The 19,898-nt window shown below is 42.9% G+C and overlaps 1 protein-coding gene across 2 annotated transcripts; it reads left to right on the top strand.

The window, feature by feature from the left end:
- The first annotated feature begins 2,183 nt into the window (after nt 1-2,183).
- On the top strand, nt 2,184-7,032 carry LOC121567708 (2-acylglycerol O-acyltransferase 1). 2 transcript variants are annotated; one of them, XM_041877939.1, is made up of 6 exons: nt 2,184-2,397; nt 2,529-2,707; nt 4,880-5,084; nt 5,401-5,569; nt 6,067-6,266; nt 6,752-7,032. In XM_041877939.1, the coding sequence occupies exons 1-6, from the start codon at nt 2,301-2,303 to the stop codon at nt 6,904-6,906; spliced, it is 1,005 nt and encodes a 334-aa protein (XP_041733873.1). In that variant the 5' UTR covers nt 2,184-2,300; the 3' UTR covers nt 6,907-7,032. The 2 variants fall into 2 exon arrangements, with proteins under 2 accessions (XP_041733873.1, XP_041733872.1); XM_041877938.1 differs by having other exon boundaries at nt 2,185-2,397; nt 5,401-5,575.
- The last annotated feature ends 12,866 nt before the right edge of the window (nt 7,033-19,898 follow it).

Raw genomic sequence — 19,898 nt, forward strand, 5'->3', positions numbered from 1 at the left:
TAGTGAGTTTATCTTCTTCACCTCATGTTGAGATTCAAAGTTCTAACCATTTCAAAGACCATCTCCACTCTTTCTGGTCTAACCATTTTAAGCCGTGTAGCCATAGCTCCACACTTTCTGGTCTCAGAGTTTCAACCATTTGTAACGTTTAGCTCACGCTTCACGTATGATGTGAATTTCGTTACCAAGGCTTTTTATCCTTGGGTAAAAAGGGGGCGTTCCATCACACCGACACAATGTCTATGCTCACTTGGGGCGTGGTTACTGACTGGGCAAACGTTTATACGAAAAACAATGATCTCATTAGAAGACTAAAATCACATTCCTATGTTCACCAAAATACTCTCATACTTAATCATATATTTTATACAACATTTAGATGTAAACTTGACAAATAGAATGTGTACACTTTCCGAGTTAGTTATTTCTTGATACCATCCTTAATGACATCACAAAATAATAAACAATATGACATGATTATTCTTTAGATCCACACTGACCATTCCTAACATTCGGATGATAGAAATAATGTTCCAAAGTTGGCGGCAAAACTCTCTCTCTAGACAAAGACATTCCGATCTCAATACTAGAGAGCCAGAGAGTTCTCTCCTGCTTAAATTTACGACCCAGTGTTAAGGTGTCAAAAACCGGCTTAGACGTCCCTCCCCTCTTCTGTGGGTGAGAGGGTCTGTTTGTTGTCAGCCATTTGCTTAGCTGATCTGAGTCCTTTGATCCACTGTCAGGAGAGTCATGACACTGGAATGCTATTTGGCCCTAAAGAATACACAGTGGCAGAATACCTGACCACTGTGACACCCAAAATGAAGGAAAGCTTTGACAATGTACAGACTCAGTGAGCATAGCCTTGCTATTGAGAGAGGCCGCCGCAGGCAGACCTGGCTATGAAGAGAAGACAGACTATGTGCACACTGCCCACAAAATTAGGTGGAAAATGAGCTGCACTTCCTAACCTCCTGCCAAATGTATGACCATATTAGAGACTCTCACGCATACGCAGGGAGTCAGGAAGCAGGTGCAGAAGGAGAGTTTAATAACAATGATGCATGGCAAATGAACAAAACAGGAGAAGCGTACTGAACATGAAAACAAACCAATACTGCCTGATAACTGAGGCTACTGAGGGCTAAATAAAGGGAAGGTAATCAAGGTGATGATGAAGTCCAGTTGTGCGTAATGATGGGGAGCAGGTGTGCGTAATGATGGTTGCCAGAGCCGGTGATTAGTAGACCAGTGACGTCAAGCGCTGGAGAGAGGGAGCGGGAGTAGATTACACAGACCCACAAAGAATTAGAAAACAAATCCAATTTGGATTAACTCCCATATCTATTGTGTGAAATACCACAGTGTGCCATCACAGCAGCAAGATTTGTGACCTGTTGCCACAAGAAAAGGGCAACCAGTGAAGAACAAACACCATTGTAAATACAACCTGTATTTATGTTTAATTATTTTCCCTTTTGTACTTTAACTATTTGCACATCATTACAACACTGTATATAGACATAATATGACATTTGAAATGTCTTTATTCTTTTGGAACTTTTGTGAGTGTAATATTTACTGTTCACTTTTGATTGTTTATTTCACTTTTGTTTATTATCTATTTCACTTGCTTTGGCAATGTAAACATATGTTTCCCATGCCAATAAAGCCCACTGAATTAAATTGATAGAGGACTCATCTTTGTGTCTTTGCCATTATAGCATCTGTGACAGTATGGGCAGCAACCTAACCATTACGAAACTTCTATTAGATTAAATAAGCCTCACGTAGCAAATTGACAATTGCATTTTTGTAGACCAAATTCGACACACTCTCTCATTGACCTCCATACAAAAATTCCTCACTTCGTGGGCTTATTTTTGTGGACAGTTTAGGCAGAGTAAAACCTTGCTTCGCCGGTTCCTCTCTGGGTGTACTCAATTAAACTCCTTGGTTGTACTTCACGTTTTCCACAAGATAGTGCTAGAACAAAGAAACCAGAGTAGGCTAAAGCCTGATATAGCAATCACGTTTAGAGCAGTGCTTTGGAAGTTGATAAAGTCAAGTGTTTGGTAAGCGCCCAGGCGCACAGGAATGAATATAGCCTATCATTTGTATTTGACTTGAATAGTCCTGCGCCTGAAGTCTCGCCAAAATGCCACGAACTTGGACGACCGCCTTGTTAGAGCTGCTAAGTATAAAATGATTTTGTCAAGGACAGGGGCATAAGATAGTGACCCTTCCCCTGCTCTGTTCCCCTTAGATCCTTTTAGAACCCGGGAGTGGGAACTGTAGACATGGTCAAGATAGAGTTTGCACCCTTGAATATCCCGCTCAACCGACGTTTACAGACAGCTGCAGTTCTTCAATGGGTCTTCTGCTTTCTCTTTGGAGGTAACTGGTAGGCTACTGCACACTTCCTCATCTTCAGCAAATCATAACCATAGTGGCCCAGGGTTGGGGTCAATTCAAGTCAGTGCTTACTTATGTGATGCCCATATTTTTCTGCACATCCATCTGTCTAGCGCAGTGTTCTTTTTGTGTGTACGTTGTGATCGTATTGAATGGATACTGGCAAGTGGCTGCTCTGTATGCCCTGTGGCTCTACCTGGACTGGGACACACCTCAGGCTGGGGGCCGCAGGTCTGACTGGGTACGCCACTGGACCGTGTGGAAACACTTCAGAGACTATTTCCCCATCCATGTAAGTAGGCTTATGACGTTTTCTGGTTGTGTAGCCTATGCATTTAATGATGCATGGAGGCCAATTAATATAAAGCCTCATTATTATCAACCGTAATAGGTTATTACACCATTCTTTGCATAATTTAGACTTCAGCCTGTGTGTAAAGACACTCAGAATTCCATTTTGAATTCCATGTTGGATTAATAATAACACACTTTGTATGCAACAATAACATAATTTGTATACAAACGCCTATTAACTGACTGATGAAAATATAGTTGAGGACGTTTGTCTCAAGGCAAGCATGATTGCCTACCCACTCTTTATCCACTGCCCATTGGTGTATTAATAGCTCAAATAGGTCAAAGCCATTGTAAAGTGGTCATTGGCCAATACATCATGGTGTTTCCATGGCTAAAGGCCCAGCCCCCAGCCCCCTGTCACATCCACCCATTCTGTGGTTGAGTTGCTGCCTGACTACATTGCAGTGCCGGCCATTTAAGATGAGGGAGAACGAGTTTTACTTTTCATCAGTATGGCCTTATTTCTATTGCAGCATATTGGATGACTGTCATTGATATTCCATTCACCCAGTTCAATGTAACAGCGATAGGTTTAGGCTACTACATGATTCTCAAATTTTCCCTATACCCATCATGAGGTTGCTGAAAGTTTATAATGTAGGTGCACACAGGTCGTGACAAAAATCTGAGATGACTGACAGTGACACATTCAATACCGCCTTGCACACTCTTGCCTGCGTCTAGCTGATCTAGGGTGTAATCATTAGTCCAACAGTTGCAAACGAGAGTTTCAATTGGACAAATTCAGGTATGTTTATCCCCGTTTCGTTCTGTTTAAGAAACGTTTTTCAACAGAATCGGCGGAATGTATACACCCCTGATCACACGTAAACACGGTTCACTTTCATAGCATCCACGTTGTATTCCTTCTCACATCTAGGCTCTTTCCTCCTCTCACATTTTCCCTTCGCTTGTGGACTTCAATGCACAACACGTCAGCTGTATGTGACCAGGCGAAAAAACCTTTCCAAGCCAAACCATATCATAACCACTACACACAGTCTACATCATTGTCACCATATTAGCTAAGATAACGTCATAGTCAACATAGCTAATATAACTAATGAGTTAATAAACCCACTACAATCATGCAGTGAAGTTACAGTGTACAGTCAGTAAGCAGTTTAGCACTTACACTGGCGGGCCACGGTGGCAATACATTAGTAAAACCAAAAGTTTACCTTGAGTTCCAGTGTTGTGTTCGATAGTCATAGCCAACCAGCTAACATAGCATCCTTCTGTTTGCTATGCAGGGTGTTTGAGTAGGTTAAACGAGCTATCTGAATTTGATAGCTAAGTAAGTGAAAGTGAAAAAAATGACAATCTCTCTCTTGCTTCTCCTTCATTTTGAATAAATTAATTTGTTCAAAACTGTTCAACTATTGTCTTTCTCTCTCTTTGAGTCAACTACTCACCACATTTTATGCACTGCAGTGCTAGCTAGCTGTAGCTTATGCTTTCAGTACTAGATTAATTCTCTGATCCTTTGATTAAGTGGACAACATGTCAGTTCATACTGCAAGAGCTCTGATAGGTTGGGGGACATCCTCCGGATGTTGTCATAATTACAGTGTAAGTCTATGGAAGGGGGTGAGAACCATGAGCTTCCTAGGTTTTGTATTGAAGTCAATGTATCCAGAGGAGGACGGACGCTAGCTGTCCTCCGACTACACCATGGTGCTACCCTACAGAGTGCTGTTGAGGCTACTGTAGACCTTCATTGCCAAACAGTGTGTTTGAATCAATTATTTGGTGTCGTGAATATATTTAGTATAGTTGTATCTAAAAAGGATAACTTTTTAAAGTATTTTACCATTTTTATTTTTATGAAATTCACTGAGGAGGATGGTTCTCCCCTTCCTCCTCTGAGGAGCCTCCACTGCTACATTGCAGATGTATGCCAGATCTTACAAGGCCTGGATATGTATTTAACATAGCAGCTAACCACATCATATAACATAACCATCTGATGCCCGACTGCACAGTCAATGACGTGACACACAACCATTGGTTGACACAATGCAACGCCTGTGCATCTAGTCGGGCAGGAACTCAACCTGTTTCTTATCCATTGTCCTCTCACTGTTCATGTCTTGTCTGTGGTCAGCTGATTAAGACATGTGACCTGGACCCAGAGAGGAACTACCTGATGGGGTTCCATCCTCACGGAGTCCTGGTCGCCGGAGCGTTTGGGAATTTCTGTACTGAATACACAGGTTTCCGGGCACTCTATCCAGGAATGACTCCTTACCTGCATACCCTAGGCATCTGGTTTGGCTTTCCATTCTTCCGGGAGTACCTTATGTCCTCAGGTGAACCTTGTTAGGGATTTATTTATGAACCAGAACCATCAGATGCATTCTACCACAATGCTTCTGTTTTTTCTGATTTAAACACTATCAGTAGGCTTTTAAGATTTTGTAAATGATGGAGTGCATTTTGAAGGACCCGAGCATCACATTTAAAGGTCCAAACATTGTGTGGCACACTGTAGTGCAGTTTTAGTTTGTCAACAATTATTTCTTCATATTGCGGATATTGGAAGTATTTTCTAATAAACTCTGTCCTGTGAAAGTTTTTTCTTGCCACACATTTGTTCTAAATATACTGTGCTGCACCTACCCTAAGGGGTTGTCTCTTGTTCCAAGAAGAGTCTTACCCACGTGTTGAGCCAGAAGGGAGGGGGCAACGTGTCAATCATAGTGATTGGCGGGGCGGCAGAGTCCCTGGAGGCCAGGCCTGGGAGCCTCGTCCTGGAGGCCCTCAACAGGAAGGGCTTCGTCAAGATTGCTCTCAGGTGTGGGTGAGTGCATCCTTCCTGCCTTATTTCCTATCAACCACTCATTATCTATAACCGTCTTGTTTATAATCAAGTATTATAAATGTTCATGTTGACTGAAACCTCCTCCGTAAGGGCCATTACTGAATGTACTGTAGGCCATGAAGTGAACTATGATTCTTAACCCCAGGCCTTTTAATGACAGATGTGTTGAGATGAAAGGAAATGCACTGTAATATTTACATTTACACACCTGCTAAAATAACAGATGTATGCTTCCGCTCAGAGATTTGAAAGAATCAATCATTTGACTGGGCATTCAGTTGTTAAAAAATAAACTAGGATACACTTGGGTCAGGAGGATTATGGGTAGCCACTCCACAACAAATCCTCCAAAAAGGATCAGATCACATTCAAATACATCGATTTAGCAAACAACCACAAATGTCACATTACGAGGTTACAGTCAAACGTGGAATTATGCCACTTCTTCTCTCACCCTCTCCTGTGTGCAGAGCTCATCTGGTGCCAGTGTTCTCCTTTGGGGAGAATGATCTGTTTAATCAGCTGAAGAACCCGAAGGGCTCCCTGGTCCGTACCATCCAGGAGGGCATGAGGAAGACCCTGGGCTTCAGTCTGCCTCTGTTCCACGCCCGGGGGGTCTTTCAGTACAGCTTGGGCTTCATGCCCTTCAGACAACCCATCTACACCATCGGTGAGTGGTGGGGGATGGGGGACAATGTGGGTGGAAAGTGACTGGAAGAGATGGGTGACGAGGAGGAATAGAGACTAAAATATGACCCATTTGTGTCTAGGGGGAAACATGTTCTGAAAACAATTTACAAACAACATTCAAAAACAATGTGCAGTCACAGTGCTCTGATTGTATGAATTCCTCTAGTTAGCTAGTCATCACCCAGATGGTCAAATAAAAGCTCACTGAGAGAACGGCCGACATATGAGAAACTGGTTCATAGGTGACTGTGTTATGGGTAACAGTAACCGTGGCAGCAGCTGTGGTCAGCCAGGACATCATGACCAGCTGGAATAGAGCCATCCACGGTGAAGGGTCACTGGGCTACAGCCAATCAACTCCAGTTCTTCCTCTGAGTCACTACATTTGAACATTCTGCTCTCCCTCTGTATTTTTACTCTCTTTCTCTACTGCCTATCTTCCCTTCCTCTCTCCATCTCTCACAGTGGGAGAGCCCATAGTGGTGGAGAGGAACGTGAGCCCCTCGTCAGATGAGGTGGACAGGCTGCATGGCTGTTACCTGGGGGCGCTGGCTAAGCTGTTTGAGCAGCACAAGGCTGAGTACGGGATCCTAGAGCACCAGCACCTCATCTTCACCTGACCAGACCAGCACTACACTGTAGGATTGGACCATTCAACCAGCTCCTGACCCATACAGACATTCAAACAAACATAATGAAAAGTGCACTACCGTTCAAAAGTTTGGGGTCACTTAGAAATGTCCTTGTTTTCGAAAGAAAAGCAATTTTTTTGTCCATTTAAAATAACATTGAGTTGATCAGAAATACAGTGTAGACATTGTTAATGTTGTAAATGGCTATTGTAGCTGGAAACAGCTGATTTTTCATGGAATATCTACATAGTCGTACAGAGGCCCATTATCAGCAACAATCAGTCCTGTGTTCCAATGGCACGTTGTGTTTGCTAATCCAAGTTTATCATTTAAAAAAGCTAATTGATCATTAGAAAACCCTTTTGCAATTATGTTAGCACAGCTGAAAACCGTTGTGCTGATTAAAGAAGCAATAAAACTGGCCTTCTTGAGACTAGTTGAGTATCTGGAGCATCAGCAATTGTGGGTTCGATTACAGGCTCAAAATGGCCAGAAACAAATAACTTTCTTCTGAAACTCGTCAGTCTATTCTTCTTCTGAGAAATGAAGGCTATTCCATGCAAGAAATTGCCAAGAAACTGAAGATCTCGTGCAACGCTGTGTACTACTCCCTTCACAAAACAGCGCAAACTGGCTCTAACCAGAATAGAAAGAGGAGTGGGAGGCCCCGGTGCACAACTGAGCAAGAGGACAAATACATTAGTGTCTAGTTTGAGAAACAGGCGCCTCACAGGTCCTCAACTGGCAGCTTCATTAAATAGTACCCGCAAAACACCAGTCTCAACGTTAACAGTGAAGAGGCGACTCCGTGATGCTGACCTTCCAGGCAGAGTTGCAAAGAAAAAGCCATATCTCAGACTGCCTAATAAAAATAAAAGATTAAGATGGGCAGTCTGAGATATGGCTTTTTCTTTGCAACTCTGCCTAGAAGGTCAGCATCCCGGAGTCGCCTCTTCACTGTTAAAAATCAGCCGTTTCCAGCTACAATAGCCATTTACAACCTTAACAATGTCTACACTGTATTTCTGATCAATTTGATGTTATTTTAATGGACAAAAAAATTGATTTTCTTTAGAAAACAAGGACATTTCTAAGTGACCCCAAACTTTTGAACTGTAGTGTACATATAAGCACACACTGGAAATGGACACGTGCTGTATGCACACATATAAACACAATCAAACGGCCATCGCTCTGATCCTTTGCTCTCTTTTACATTCAGCATAGGTATATAGTGCAGGGAAATATTGTACATTTGGGTGAAAATCATTTGATATCCCGCTCCATTCATGACCAGCTCTTTCCTCCTGCTGATCAGGTTGTGTTTGGTGTACCAAGGGAATGCATGCAGGGCTGCACGGGTGATGTTTACGTGCTAGTCTCTCTGTGTCGTGCTTCTCTCTACTCCCAGTCTCTCTTTCTTTCTGCCTGTGAGGAGCAGGCAGCAATGCTAAAATAGAGCAGACATTCATGTCACATGATGTTAGCGTTAAATTTAGACCACACTGTCTGAGCTACTGCACAGATATAACCCATTCTACATTTCAGTCATTTAGCAGACGCAGATATCCAGAGCGACATACAGTAGTGAATGCATACATTTTCATATTTTGTACTGGTCCCCCATGGGAATTGAACCCACAACCCTGGCGTTGCAAGTGCCATGCTCTATCAACTGAGCCACACGGGACCGAACCCCTACTATGCCATTGTCATAAACCTGTATAAATAGACAATGCCATATACAGGTTGTAAGATCGCAGGCAATGTGCTGTGAGATTTTGTTAATGCCATGAAATAGGGATTGGAAAGGGGATCAGGTCAGGATTGCATTGTAAGGGATTGAACATTGAGTAATGGGATTTGGATTTAACATTTAGAAACATGGGGGGGTCACTCTTTGACCCAGTAGATCGTGACATGGCCAGAATTCTGTGGAAAGTGTAAACGTCATAGGTGGTTACTCTCACAAAGATAATACTAAATTGCCAAGACATGGGAATTGATTGAGTAAACTAATATATTTCTGTATGTGAGAATAAACAAATGTAGGCTATAGGCCTGATATGTGCATAACTGGGTTTTAAAGTCCAAATGTTATTTATTTTGTGTAAATACATAGCTATTGTTGTCAGATTTGGAGTTGTCCTCTTGTAGTTTATTTATTCATAACATATTTTCATTACTTAAACCTTTAAAGGCCCAGTGCTGCCAAAATTCTGTTTTTCCTGTGTTTTGTATCATATTGTACAACGGCTGATGAAACTTACACTGTAAAAGTGTGATTTTGTTTTAATCAGTGTTATTTCCTAATAGTTGCTGTTTTAATATACACTATGGAGGACCTTCTAATCAGCAGGTTTGCATAGGCGGGAGTTTTGGCTTTCCCTGGTGACATCACCATTCTGTAAATTGGTTAAGAGACCAATAACAAAGATTTCCAAACCTCTCTGCCAGTATGTTTTCAGTTTCCCCTCCACTCGGACCACTCCAAGACAGTTCGAGCAAAATCCTTGCTTGAGAAATAGTTTTTTGCTAAAAAGCTATTTTTGCGCATCACCCGTGCAAATCTATTATAGTAAGGCACTTAATACTCAGAAATTATTTAATAGAGATATAAAAATGGCTGCATTGGGCCTTTTTAACATCTCTTAAGTGCATTATTCGATTCGACACATCATTGACTATGGGACTTCACCAGGACCAGGCTTTCGGGGCTTTAGCACAGAATGATTTTGGGTCAGCCCCGAATCTTTTGCGATGCTGCGATGGTGTAAAAAATTGTTTTCAACTGAATGCGCCACTAGTTAATTCATAGAGCCATGGTTAGGTGTTTGTGAAACTCCCAAAGTCATCAAACTGTTATAATAAATGTAAAGCAATTGTTGCATGTGGTCAACTGGGTGATAATTTCAGCACCATTTTGATTGGGACAGCGTCATTGCGCTGCTTTGAAATCAATGTCAGATTTTTGTTTTCACTGAATCTCTGTTAGCTAAGTTAAGGTGAGTGCTCCCCACTGGGCACAGACATCAGTTCAAAGTCTAGTTTTGATTTATATTTGGTTGAGTTTTCAACTAATGTGAATTCCACATGAAATCAATCAAAAATGTCACCCTGTCATTGGATTAAGACTACACTCTAAAAAGAAAAGGTTCCTGGAGTATCCTTTAGGGGTTCTTCAAATTGAAACTGTGGGGGAACCCCTATAAGTTCTAAGAAGAACCCTTTAAAAGGGTTCTTCAAATAACTAATTTTAATGGATCCTCAAAGAACCCTTTGCAGAACCTTTTGGGGTTAATTTTTGAACTACTCCTATTAATACACATAACAATAAGAACAATAACACAATATTTTAGTTGTCAGTGTATATTATGATTTTAGTGGCAAAGCAGAATTTAAAAACAAATCTAAATATGAGGTAAACTCCCAGCAGAGCCCCAAGTCCTATGGGAATATCCTCTGGCCTGTTGATGTTAATGTGTTGCTGTTCTCCGCATCCATAGCCAGAATGATTTTGCAGTGCATGGTGATCGAACAGGTTTAGGGAGGGTGAAGTCTGTGAATCCAAAATATAGTAGTTGTACAGATGATTAACAAAACATTCACACAACAGTATTCATACCTTGGTTTTGTGGTAAATGTGAAGGAAAAAAACTGTTTTGATAATGGGTTTCATGCACATACAGTGGCTTGCGAAAGTATTCACCCCCTTGGCATTTTTCCTATTTTGTAGCCTTACAACCTGGAATTAAAATGGATTTTTTGGGGGGTTTGTATCATTTGATTTACCCAACATGCCTACCACTTTGAAGATGCAAAATATATTTTATTAATATATTTAAAATATATTTTATTGTGAAACAAACAAGAAATAAGACAAAAAAACAGAACTTGAGCGTGCATAACTATTCAGTAATTACAGCTGCAAGTCTCTTGGGGTACGTCTCTATAAGCTTGGCACATCTAGCCACTGGGATTTTTGGCCATTCTTCAAGGCAAAACTGCTCCAGCTCCTTCAAGTTGGATGGGTTCTGCTTGTGTACAGCAATCTTTAAGTCATACCACAGATTCTCAATTGGATTGAGGTCTGGGCTTTGACTAGGCCATTCCAAGACATTTAAATGTTTCCCCTTAAACCACTCGAGTGTTGCTTTAGCAGTATGCTTAGGGTCATTGTCCTGCTGGAAGGTGCACCTCCGTCCCAGTCTCAAATCTCTGGAAGACTGAAACAGGTTTCCCTCAAGAATTTCCCTGTATTTAGCGCCATCCATCATTCCTTCAAAACCAGTTTCCCAGTCCCTGCCGATGGAAAAACATCCAGACAGCATGATGCTGCCACCACCATGCTTCACTGTGGGGATGGTGTTCTCAGGGTGATGAGAGGTGTTGGGTTTGCGCCAGACATAGTGTTTTCCTTGATGGCCAAAAAGCTCAATTTTAGTCTCATCTGACCAGAGTACCTTCTTCCATATGTTTGGGGAGTCTCCCACATGCCTTTTGGCGAACACCAAACGTGTTTGCTTATTTTTTTCTTTAAGCAATGGCTTTTTTCTGGCCACTCTTCTGTGAAGCCCAGCTCTGTGGAGTGTACGGCTTAAAGTGGTCCTATGGACAGATACTCCAATCTCCGCTGTGGAGCTTTGCAGTTCCTTCAGGGTTATCTTTGGACTGTCAGAGCATTTTGCTAGCATGTTATTGCCACGTTCAAAACAACTGTGAACTCGGAAATCTTTGACTTCCGACTTCAGAGTGTTTAAGACAACTGGGAACTAAGAAACTCGGAATTCCAAGTTGGAAACGTGTATCTTTCTAGAGCGCCAACTTTTCAACCTGAAGATCACTGATGTCATTATTTGACCTCGTTTTTTTCAGTTCCCAGTTGTCTTGAAAGCATCATATGTAGGCTACAGTATAGTCTAGTGGATTATTTTGCTCTTCACTTGCATAGTAGCCATGAGCCCATTCCTGAAAGGTAAGACTCTCATGAACACGTAGGCCTACGTGTTTTCTGTTCCCCTCTACAATGCTCACCAGCCACGTAGGAGATGTTAGAAGGCTAAGATAGCGCCAACAAAACATTGCAACTTTCAACTTTTTCTAGTAGTTTTTTATTGTATGTGTTTTTCTCAAATCTTCTTGCACAAAACAAATTGAGTATTACTTCATACACCCGGGTAGAACTAATGGAATAGGAATCTGAAACCCGACCTTCCCAAATTCCCGGAGACAGCGGAACAATGGTCTAGCTTCTTCGGTGAGGCGCCGAGTTGCCTGGGAGTCCTACCAGAGAGTTGGAAATGAAGACGCCAATGGAGAGGCAGATGTGGGGGGCCTTAGTGAGATTGAGACACCAAGCAACCCGTCCTCCATTACCGAACATACAACTTGCCAATGTTCAATCATTAGTGAGTAAACTCAGAGTGAGGATCTCCTTCCAGAGTGCTCTCTCAGGCAAGAATAAAGGCAGAGGACTCTGCTTTATGACCAATAACAAGTGGTGCGACGGGGGAAACGTTCAGGAACTTGCGAGCTTCTGCTCTCCCGACTTGGAATACATGGTCATCAAATGTTACCCTTTTTACCTTACGAGAGAGTTCTCAGGGATTATTGCCACGGCTGTGTACATCCCGCCCCAAGCCGACGCCATAAATGCTCTCAAAGATCTTCATTGTACCCTGAACTGGAGACTGTGTAAAAAAGGCAGCATTCATTGTCACGGGGGACTTTAACAAAAGTAATTTCAGAACCGTGCTCCCGAATTACAATCAACACATTGACTGTCCAACTCGCAGAGATTCTACGCTGAACCACTGCTACACACCTTTTCGACACAGGTATAAGGCCATCTCCCGTCCTTTTGGCAAATCTGGCCATGACTCCATTTTGCTCCTCCTCGCCTTCAAACAAAGACTCAAGAAGGAAGTTCCGGTGTTCAGGTCTATACAACGCTGGTCTGACCAATCATATTCCATGCTCCAAGACTGTTTTGAAAATGTGGACTGGAATATGTTCCGGGTCGCCTCTGGGGATAACATCAATGAATACGCCAACTCAGTCTTCAGAGTCATAAAAAATGCATAGATGATATGATACCGATGGTGTCTTTCAAAACTTATCTGAATAAAAAAACATGGATTGATGGCAGCCTTGTCGGGAAACTGAAGGAGCGAGATGCTGCTTATAAACACGGCAAGGTGACCGAGGACAAATGTATGGTTAAACAGTACAAATACGACAATCGATCAAGATGGCGAGACAAGTATAGAGACAAAGTGGAGGAGCAATTCAGCGGGTCGGATACGAGGCGTATATGGCAGGGGCTTCTAACGATCACGAATTACAAAAAGAAAGCCAGTCACGCCCACCAACATCCCCCTACCGGACGAGCTAAACACCTTTTTCTCACGCTTCGAGCAAAACAACTCTGAGCTGCCGAGGAGAGCCCCTGAGGACAACGAGGGCTACGTGCTTACAGTCGCCACGGAGAACGAATGTAAGTCATTCAAACGTGTTAACCCACGCAAGGCTGCCGGCCCAGACGGCATCCCTAGCCGTGCACTCAGAGCATGTGTAGATCAGCTAGCTGTTGTGTTTTCTGACATTTTCAAGCTCTCTCTAGCTCAGGCCGTTAACCCCCCTGCTTCAAGATGTCCACTATCATCCCTGTGCCCAAGAAAGGGAAAATAACTGAACTGAATGACTACCGACCCGTAGCACTCACTTCTGTCATCATGAAGTGCTTCGAGAGGCTAGTCAAAGACCATATCACCACCTCCCTCCCCAACACACTTGACCGTCTCCAATTCGCTTACCGCCCGACAGATCCATGTACGACGCAATTGCCATTGCGCTGCACACTGCCCTCACCCACTTGGACAAGAGGAATGCATATGTGACAATGCTGTTCATTGACTACAGCTCGGCCTTCAATACCATAGTGCCCTCTAAGATCACCTCAAAGCTCACAGCCCTGGGACTGAACTCCTCCCTTTGCAACTGGGTCCTGGACTTCCTTACGGCCGCCACCAGGTGTTGTAGGTAGGCAACATTGCCTCCTCTACACAGATTCTCAACACGGGGGACAAGGGTGCGTCCTCAGTCCCCTCCTGTACTCCATGTATACCCACGACTGCGTGGCCTCACACAGTTCCAACTCCATCATCAAGTTCGCTGACGACACGACAGTATTAGGCCTGATTACCAACAATGACGAGTCAGACTACACAGAGGAGGTAGGCACTCTGACAGTGTGGTGCCAGGTAAATATCCTCTCCCTCGACGTCGGCAAAACAAAGGAGCTGATTGTGGACTTCAGGAGGAACCAGGCTGTGCAAGCCCCCATCCTCATCAACGGGGCCACAATGGAGATGGTCAAACAGTTCTAGTTCCTCTGCGTACATATCTCAGAGGAGCTTAAATGGTCAAACCACATAGACACCATGGTGAAGAAGGCACGACAGCGACTCTTTAACCTAAAGAAATGTAGCCTGTCACTGAGGGCCTTCAGTGTTCTACAGGAGCACCATCAAGAGCATACTGTCGGGCTGCATCACAGCCTGGTACACCGCCGCTGACCACAAGGCACTACAGAGGGTGGTACACTGCCTGCTTTCTAGGACACCTGCAACACCTGGTGTCGCAGAAAGACCAAGAAGATCATCAGGGACCTCAGCCATCCGAGCCAAGGCCTGTTCTCCCGTTTCCATCACTCAGACGCGGGCAGTACAGGAGCATCATGGCTAAATCTAACAGACTGGCCAATAGCTTCTACCCCCAGACAATAAGGCTGCTGAATAGCCATCACTAGTCAGCTACCTGCTCCCCCTTTATCTTGGGCTAAGGCTGACTGATTCTACGTCTGACTGGCAGTCCTTCAGATGCTTAAGAAATAGATGTCTCTCTCTGGTTAGAAAAGCAAACTTAACATACTTCTTGAACTGTGTATCTGAGAATGGTGGGAATCCAGCTGCTTCTTCTTAAAGGTAGTAAAATCTCTGAAACAAAACTCCACCATAGCAGATTATGACAGTCTCTGGTCCTATAACAGATAAGATGGACATTTGTGGTGCGTTTGATAACCATTTTGCCTCAGTGGGCCACCTATTTGATAAAATGGCTTCTGAAAACTCTGATTCCAGTAGAGGGAGTTCTTTACTCAGCTCGAGCCAGGTTGCAGAGAACGATACTTTCCCAGATACGCATTCCTCATTTTCATTTCAACCATTTGATGTCTGATGCCTTATTGAAGATCGATGTAAAACAAATCCACTGGTGCTGACTCACCCTTTTTGCTACAGTGTCTGCCCCACCTACTGCAGAATCATTAACCTATATTTTTTACTTGACAATTATTTCTGGGGTTATGCCTAAGATCTGGAAAACGGCACAAGTCCTCCCCCTACACAAAGGCAGAGATTATTCTGACTTGTATAACCGTCCAATTTCCAAGCTATCCTGCCTTGCCAAAGTTTGAGTTCCTGGCCAACTCTCAGCTTAAAACGTTTTAAACTTCTCATTCTATTCTTAATGCGCACCATTCTGATTTTAGACCTGGACATAGCACTGTTTCAGTGGCTACACTTGTCTTAGATTATGTGCTATATTGTTTAGATCATGAAAACCATTGTGCTGCCTTATTTTTTGACCTGTAGAAGGCGTTTGATACGGTTGACCATTTCTTACTTGTTCAAAGGTTGTCTGAAATATGCCTAGATTAGGCATCTTGCAATTGGTTCAAGAACTACCTCACGGACAGGACATAATGTGTGCTTACTTATTGTATCAAATCTACTTTCCTCAATATTACGAAAGGTGTACCGCAAGGGTCGATTTTGGGCCCTGTTCTCTTCACTATTTATACATTTATAAATAATATTGGTCTATCTATTAAAACCTGTAACATTCATCTCTATGCGGATGATAGTCATTTATTCCTGTGCACCCTCAGTACAGCAGGCCATTCATGACCTTCAGCATGGTTTTGACTCAATTCAAAAATCGCTTACTGATCTTAAACTATTGCTAAATGCTTACATAACTAAGTTTTGTTGTTCTCTAGGTCTCCTAATATTGTCCCTGAGGATCTGCATATTTGCATATTGAAGGGAGCCCAAATTGAGCAAGTCCCCCATTATAAGTACTTGGGTATTTGGATTGATGATACGTTTTTTTTTTTTTACACACATTAAAAAACTTACAAAAAAGCTGGGAATTAAGTTTTTGTTTTTTTATAGAAATAAATCCTGCCTCACTTTGGAAAGAAGGAAGATTGTTCAAGCAACGCTTCTCTCAGTACTTGATAACAGTAATATTGTAAGGTAGACGCAGGGAGTCAGGAAGCAGGTGGTGAGTTTAATAATAACGAACTTGGAGAGATACAAAACAAGCAAAGCGTCTGGACATGAAAACTGAACCAATGTGATGCTAGTGAGTGCTAGATAAGCTAGTGAGTGCTAGATAAAGGGGAAGTAATCAGGGTAGTGATGAAGTTCAGGTGTGCCTCATGATGAGGCGCAGGTGTGCGTGATGAGGGTTGCCAGGTTCGGTGGTTAGTAAACGGAGTTAGCGCGGGAGCGGGAGTAGACGTGATAGATATAATCTAAAGGCATGCCGCAGACTGCTTTAAAACATTTAGATTCAGTCTATCACTCAGTACAGCGCTTTATCACTGGGGACAATTTTCGTACACGTCACTGCATTTTGTATAGTTCTGTTGGCTGGAAGTCTCTGACTATCAGAAGGGCCCTGCATTGGCTACGTTTTGTATATAAACCTCAGATCACGTATTAATTGGCGATCCAGCAATTTTGAGACCCGCTCTCTGGACTGGCTGGTTCTGGGGTCTCAACTGACCTGGGAAAAAATGCTTTTATGCCCCCAGCTCATGGAATAGCCTTCAGGCCACCTTGAAATTAGACTCTCTGGTCTCCATTCGACAGTTTAGATCGAGTTTAAGGGAGGTGATATGTGAGAGTTGTTTGTTTTTATTAATCTTGTTGTATTTATTGTATTTTTATTATTATCTTACAATTTAATACACATCACTACTCCTGCTCCCCTGTAGACATTTTATTCCTTCCTAATATTGAGTTGCCCCTTTTTCCCCTCAGAACAGCGTCAATTTGTCAGGGCATGGACTCTACAAGTGTTCTACAGGGATTCTGGACAATGTTGACTACAATGTTTTGCACAGTTGTGTCAAGTTGGCTGGATGTCCTTTGGGTGGTGGACCATTCTTCATACACACGGGAAACTGTTGAGTGTGAAAAACCCAGTAGTGTTGCAGTTCTTGACACTCAAATCGGTGCGCCTGGCACCTACTACCATACCCCGTTCAAAGGCACTTACATGTTTTGTCTTGCCCATTCATCCTGTGAATGGCACACACATCCTACACAATCCATGTCTCAGTTGTCTCAAGGCTTTAAAATCATTCTTTAACCTGTCTCCTCCCTTTCATCTACACTGATTTGAAGTGGATTTAACAAGTTATTTCAATAAGGGATCATAGCTTTCACCTGGATTATTTATTGAACTGCATTGTTGGTTAAGGGCTTGTAAGTAAGCATTTCATGGTAAGGTCTACCTACACCTGTTGTATTCGGCGCATGTGACAAATATCATTTGATTTGATTGAAAATTTGATTAGATTCATCTGACCAGGTGCCATGGAAAGAGGAGCTGTCCTTAATGTCATTGTCACAGTTGTAAACATGTGTTTATTATTATTATTATTATTATTCTAATAATAATAATTAGTAGTAGTATTAATATTATTATTATTAGTACCGTATTGGTCCGAATATAAGACGACCCTGATTATAAGACGACCCCCCGTTTTTCAACACAAACATTTAGAAAAACAGATTTGCAGACTAGATTTGCCGAACAAAGAACTTCATTTTATTTTAAAATAACAATATTAAAAACACAGTGAATTAAACACAAAGGCAAACTATGTACAGTATGATTCAAAATTAATATCAAGCAATAATAAAGCAACATTTTTAAATAACAGAGAAAATACAGGCCACACATTTAACTAAACTTAACAAAAATTCGCCAAACTTCTCCTCCGATGTCTCTCTATCCCTCACACACGTCCTCTGCCCCGCTGTGTTCGCTCTCGCTGTCATCGCTCCCCAGCTGCTCCGCTTCCACCGGCTCCTCCCAAAGCACGTCGTCCTCGCTGCCGTCCAATGCATTTGAGATGCAACATTTTTTAAAGCCATCGATGATGCTCTGTGAGGGAATAGCATCCCATGCATGCAGGATCCATTCACACAGTAGACGGACTGACGGCTTCTGTATTTTCCCGGTCGGTGTGAGTGCGTGGTTGCCAGACAGGAGCCACTCTGTGTATTTTTTTCGCAGGTTATCCTTGAAAGGCTTGTTCACAACTACGTCCAACACCTGTAGCTGGCTTGTCATTCCCCCTGGTATGATCACAAGATCCCCGTTCATTGCTCGCACCTGACTTTTCACGGGCTCAGTCAGATGTCCGCGGAACGCATCCAGAACGAGCATGTTCCTCCTCTTCCTCAGTCCCCCGTAGCGTGCGCCCCACAACCTTTAGCCAGTCCACTACAAGCCCCGACTCCATCCAGCCCTTCTCCTGGGCGCGCACAATAATGCCAGCTGGCATTGGGTCCTTGCACAGTCTTACGCTTAAGAATGACATACGGGGGAGTTTGCTGCCACCAGCGAGACATGTCAACATGACAGTGACGCGGCTCTTCTCGTTGCCCGTTGATTTCACCAACACAGACTTTTCTCCCTTTCTATTGACAGTCACCGATGTTGGCATGTCGAAATAAACGGGTGTCTGATCAGCATTGCCGATCTGATCCAGCGGGTAGGAGTGCTTCTTCCTCAGGTTGATAACAAAGCGCTGAAACGAAAGCAGCTTCTCTCCGAAGTCTGACGGCAGGCGTTGGGCCAAACTCGTTCTCCGTCTAAGTGACAGTCCATTACGCCGCATCATCCTACGACACCAGCCGAGGCTGGCTTAAATCCAGTGATGTTGAGCTCTCTGGCGATTTCCAGGGCCTTAACCTGGATGACAGCTCTGGTAATGGGCATTCCCTCACTTCTTTTTTCCCTGACATATTCAAAAACCCTCCGGTCAACCTCAATGAAACGACCACTTTGAGGACCACGGAAGGATTTTCGCTGACTGTTAGCATCTTTTAGACGTTGTTTTTCTGCTCGCCATCTTCTTACATTACACTCAGTGACCCCGAATGTCTTGGCAGCTTGGCAGTTGTTAGATGACTCTGCCTTATTGACAACCATTATTTTGAAATTGGCATCATAGCTCCTCCGCTGTTGTTTATTGACCTGGCCCACTTTTGAGCCACTTGTCTCTAAATGGTCAGCCTGTCTTTCCATCTTTAAACACCGGTAACGGGCTGGTTGTTAAGGACGCCTCTTCCCTCCGTCCGGAACGAATTTTTGGCGCCATCTGTGCCCGCGAATGTGTATTGACATTTAAAGGGAGCGCCGAAGAAGAGAAACTGCGCTCTGAATACTAGACCCCGAATATAAGACGACCCGACTTTTTTGGACCTATTTCGAGGGGAAAAAAGGCCGTCTTATATTCGGACCAATACGGTAGTACACAGTAAATTTTGAAGTGTTAAAGTAACACTTAAAGAGTTAAATTTAACACTATTTCTGAGTGTATATGGTCCCACCCTGAAATAGTGTTAATTTGACTCTTTTCATAGTGTTAACATTTTAGAGTTAAATTAACTCTAAATAGAGTAAAAATTTAACACTCGCTTACACTGAATAGTGTTATTTTAATTTTACACTAAAGGTTAAATAACACTGGAGAGTGTAAATATTACCCCTTGGAAGAGTTAATCATTTACTCTTCTAAAATAACAAATCAACTCTGATTGAGTTTGATTCCAGTCCAGTTTAACACTGCATGGAGTTGACACTCAAGGTTAAAATAACTCTGATAAGTGTTG

The sequence above is a fragment of the Coregonus clupeaformis genome, chromosome 6 (genome assembly GCF_020615455.1).
Source record: "Coregonus clupeaformis isolate EN_2021a chromosome 6, ASM2061545v1, whole genome shotgun sequence".
Lineage (NCBI taxonomy): Eukaryota > Metazoa > Chordata > Actinopteri > Salmoniformes > Salmonidae > Coregonus > Coregonus clupeaformis.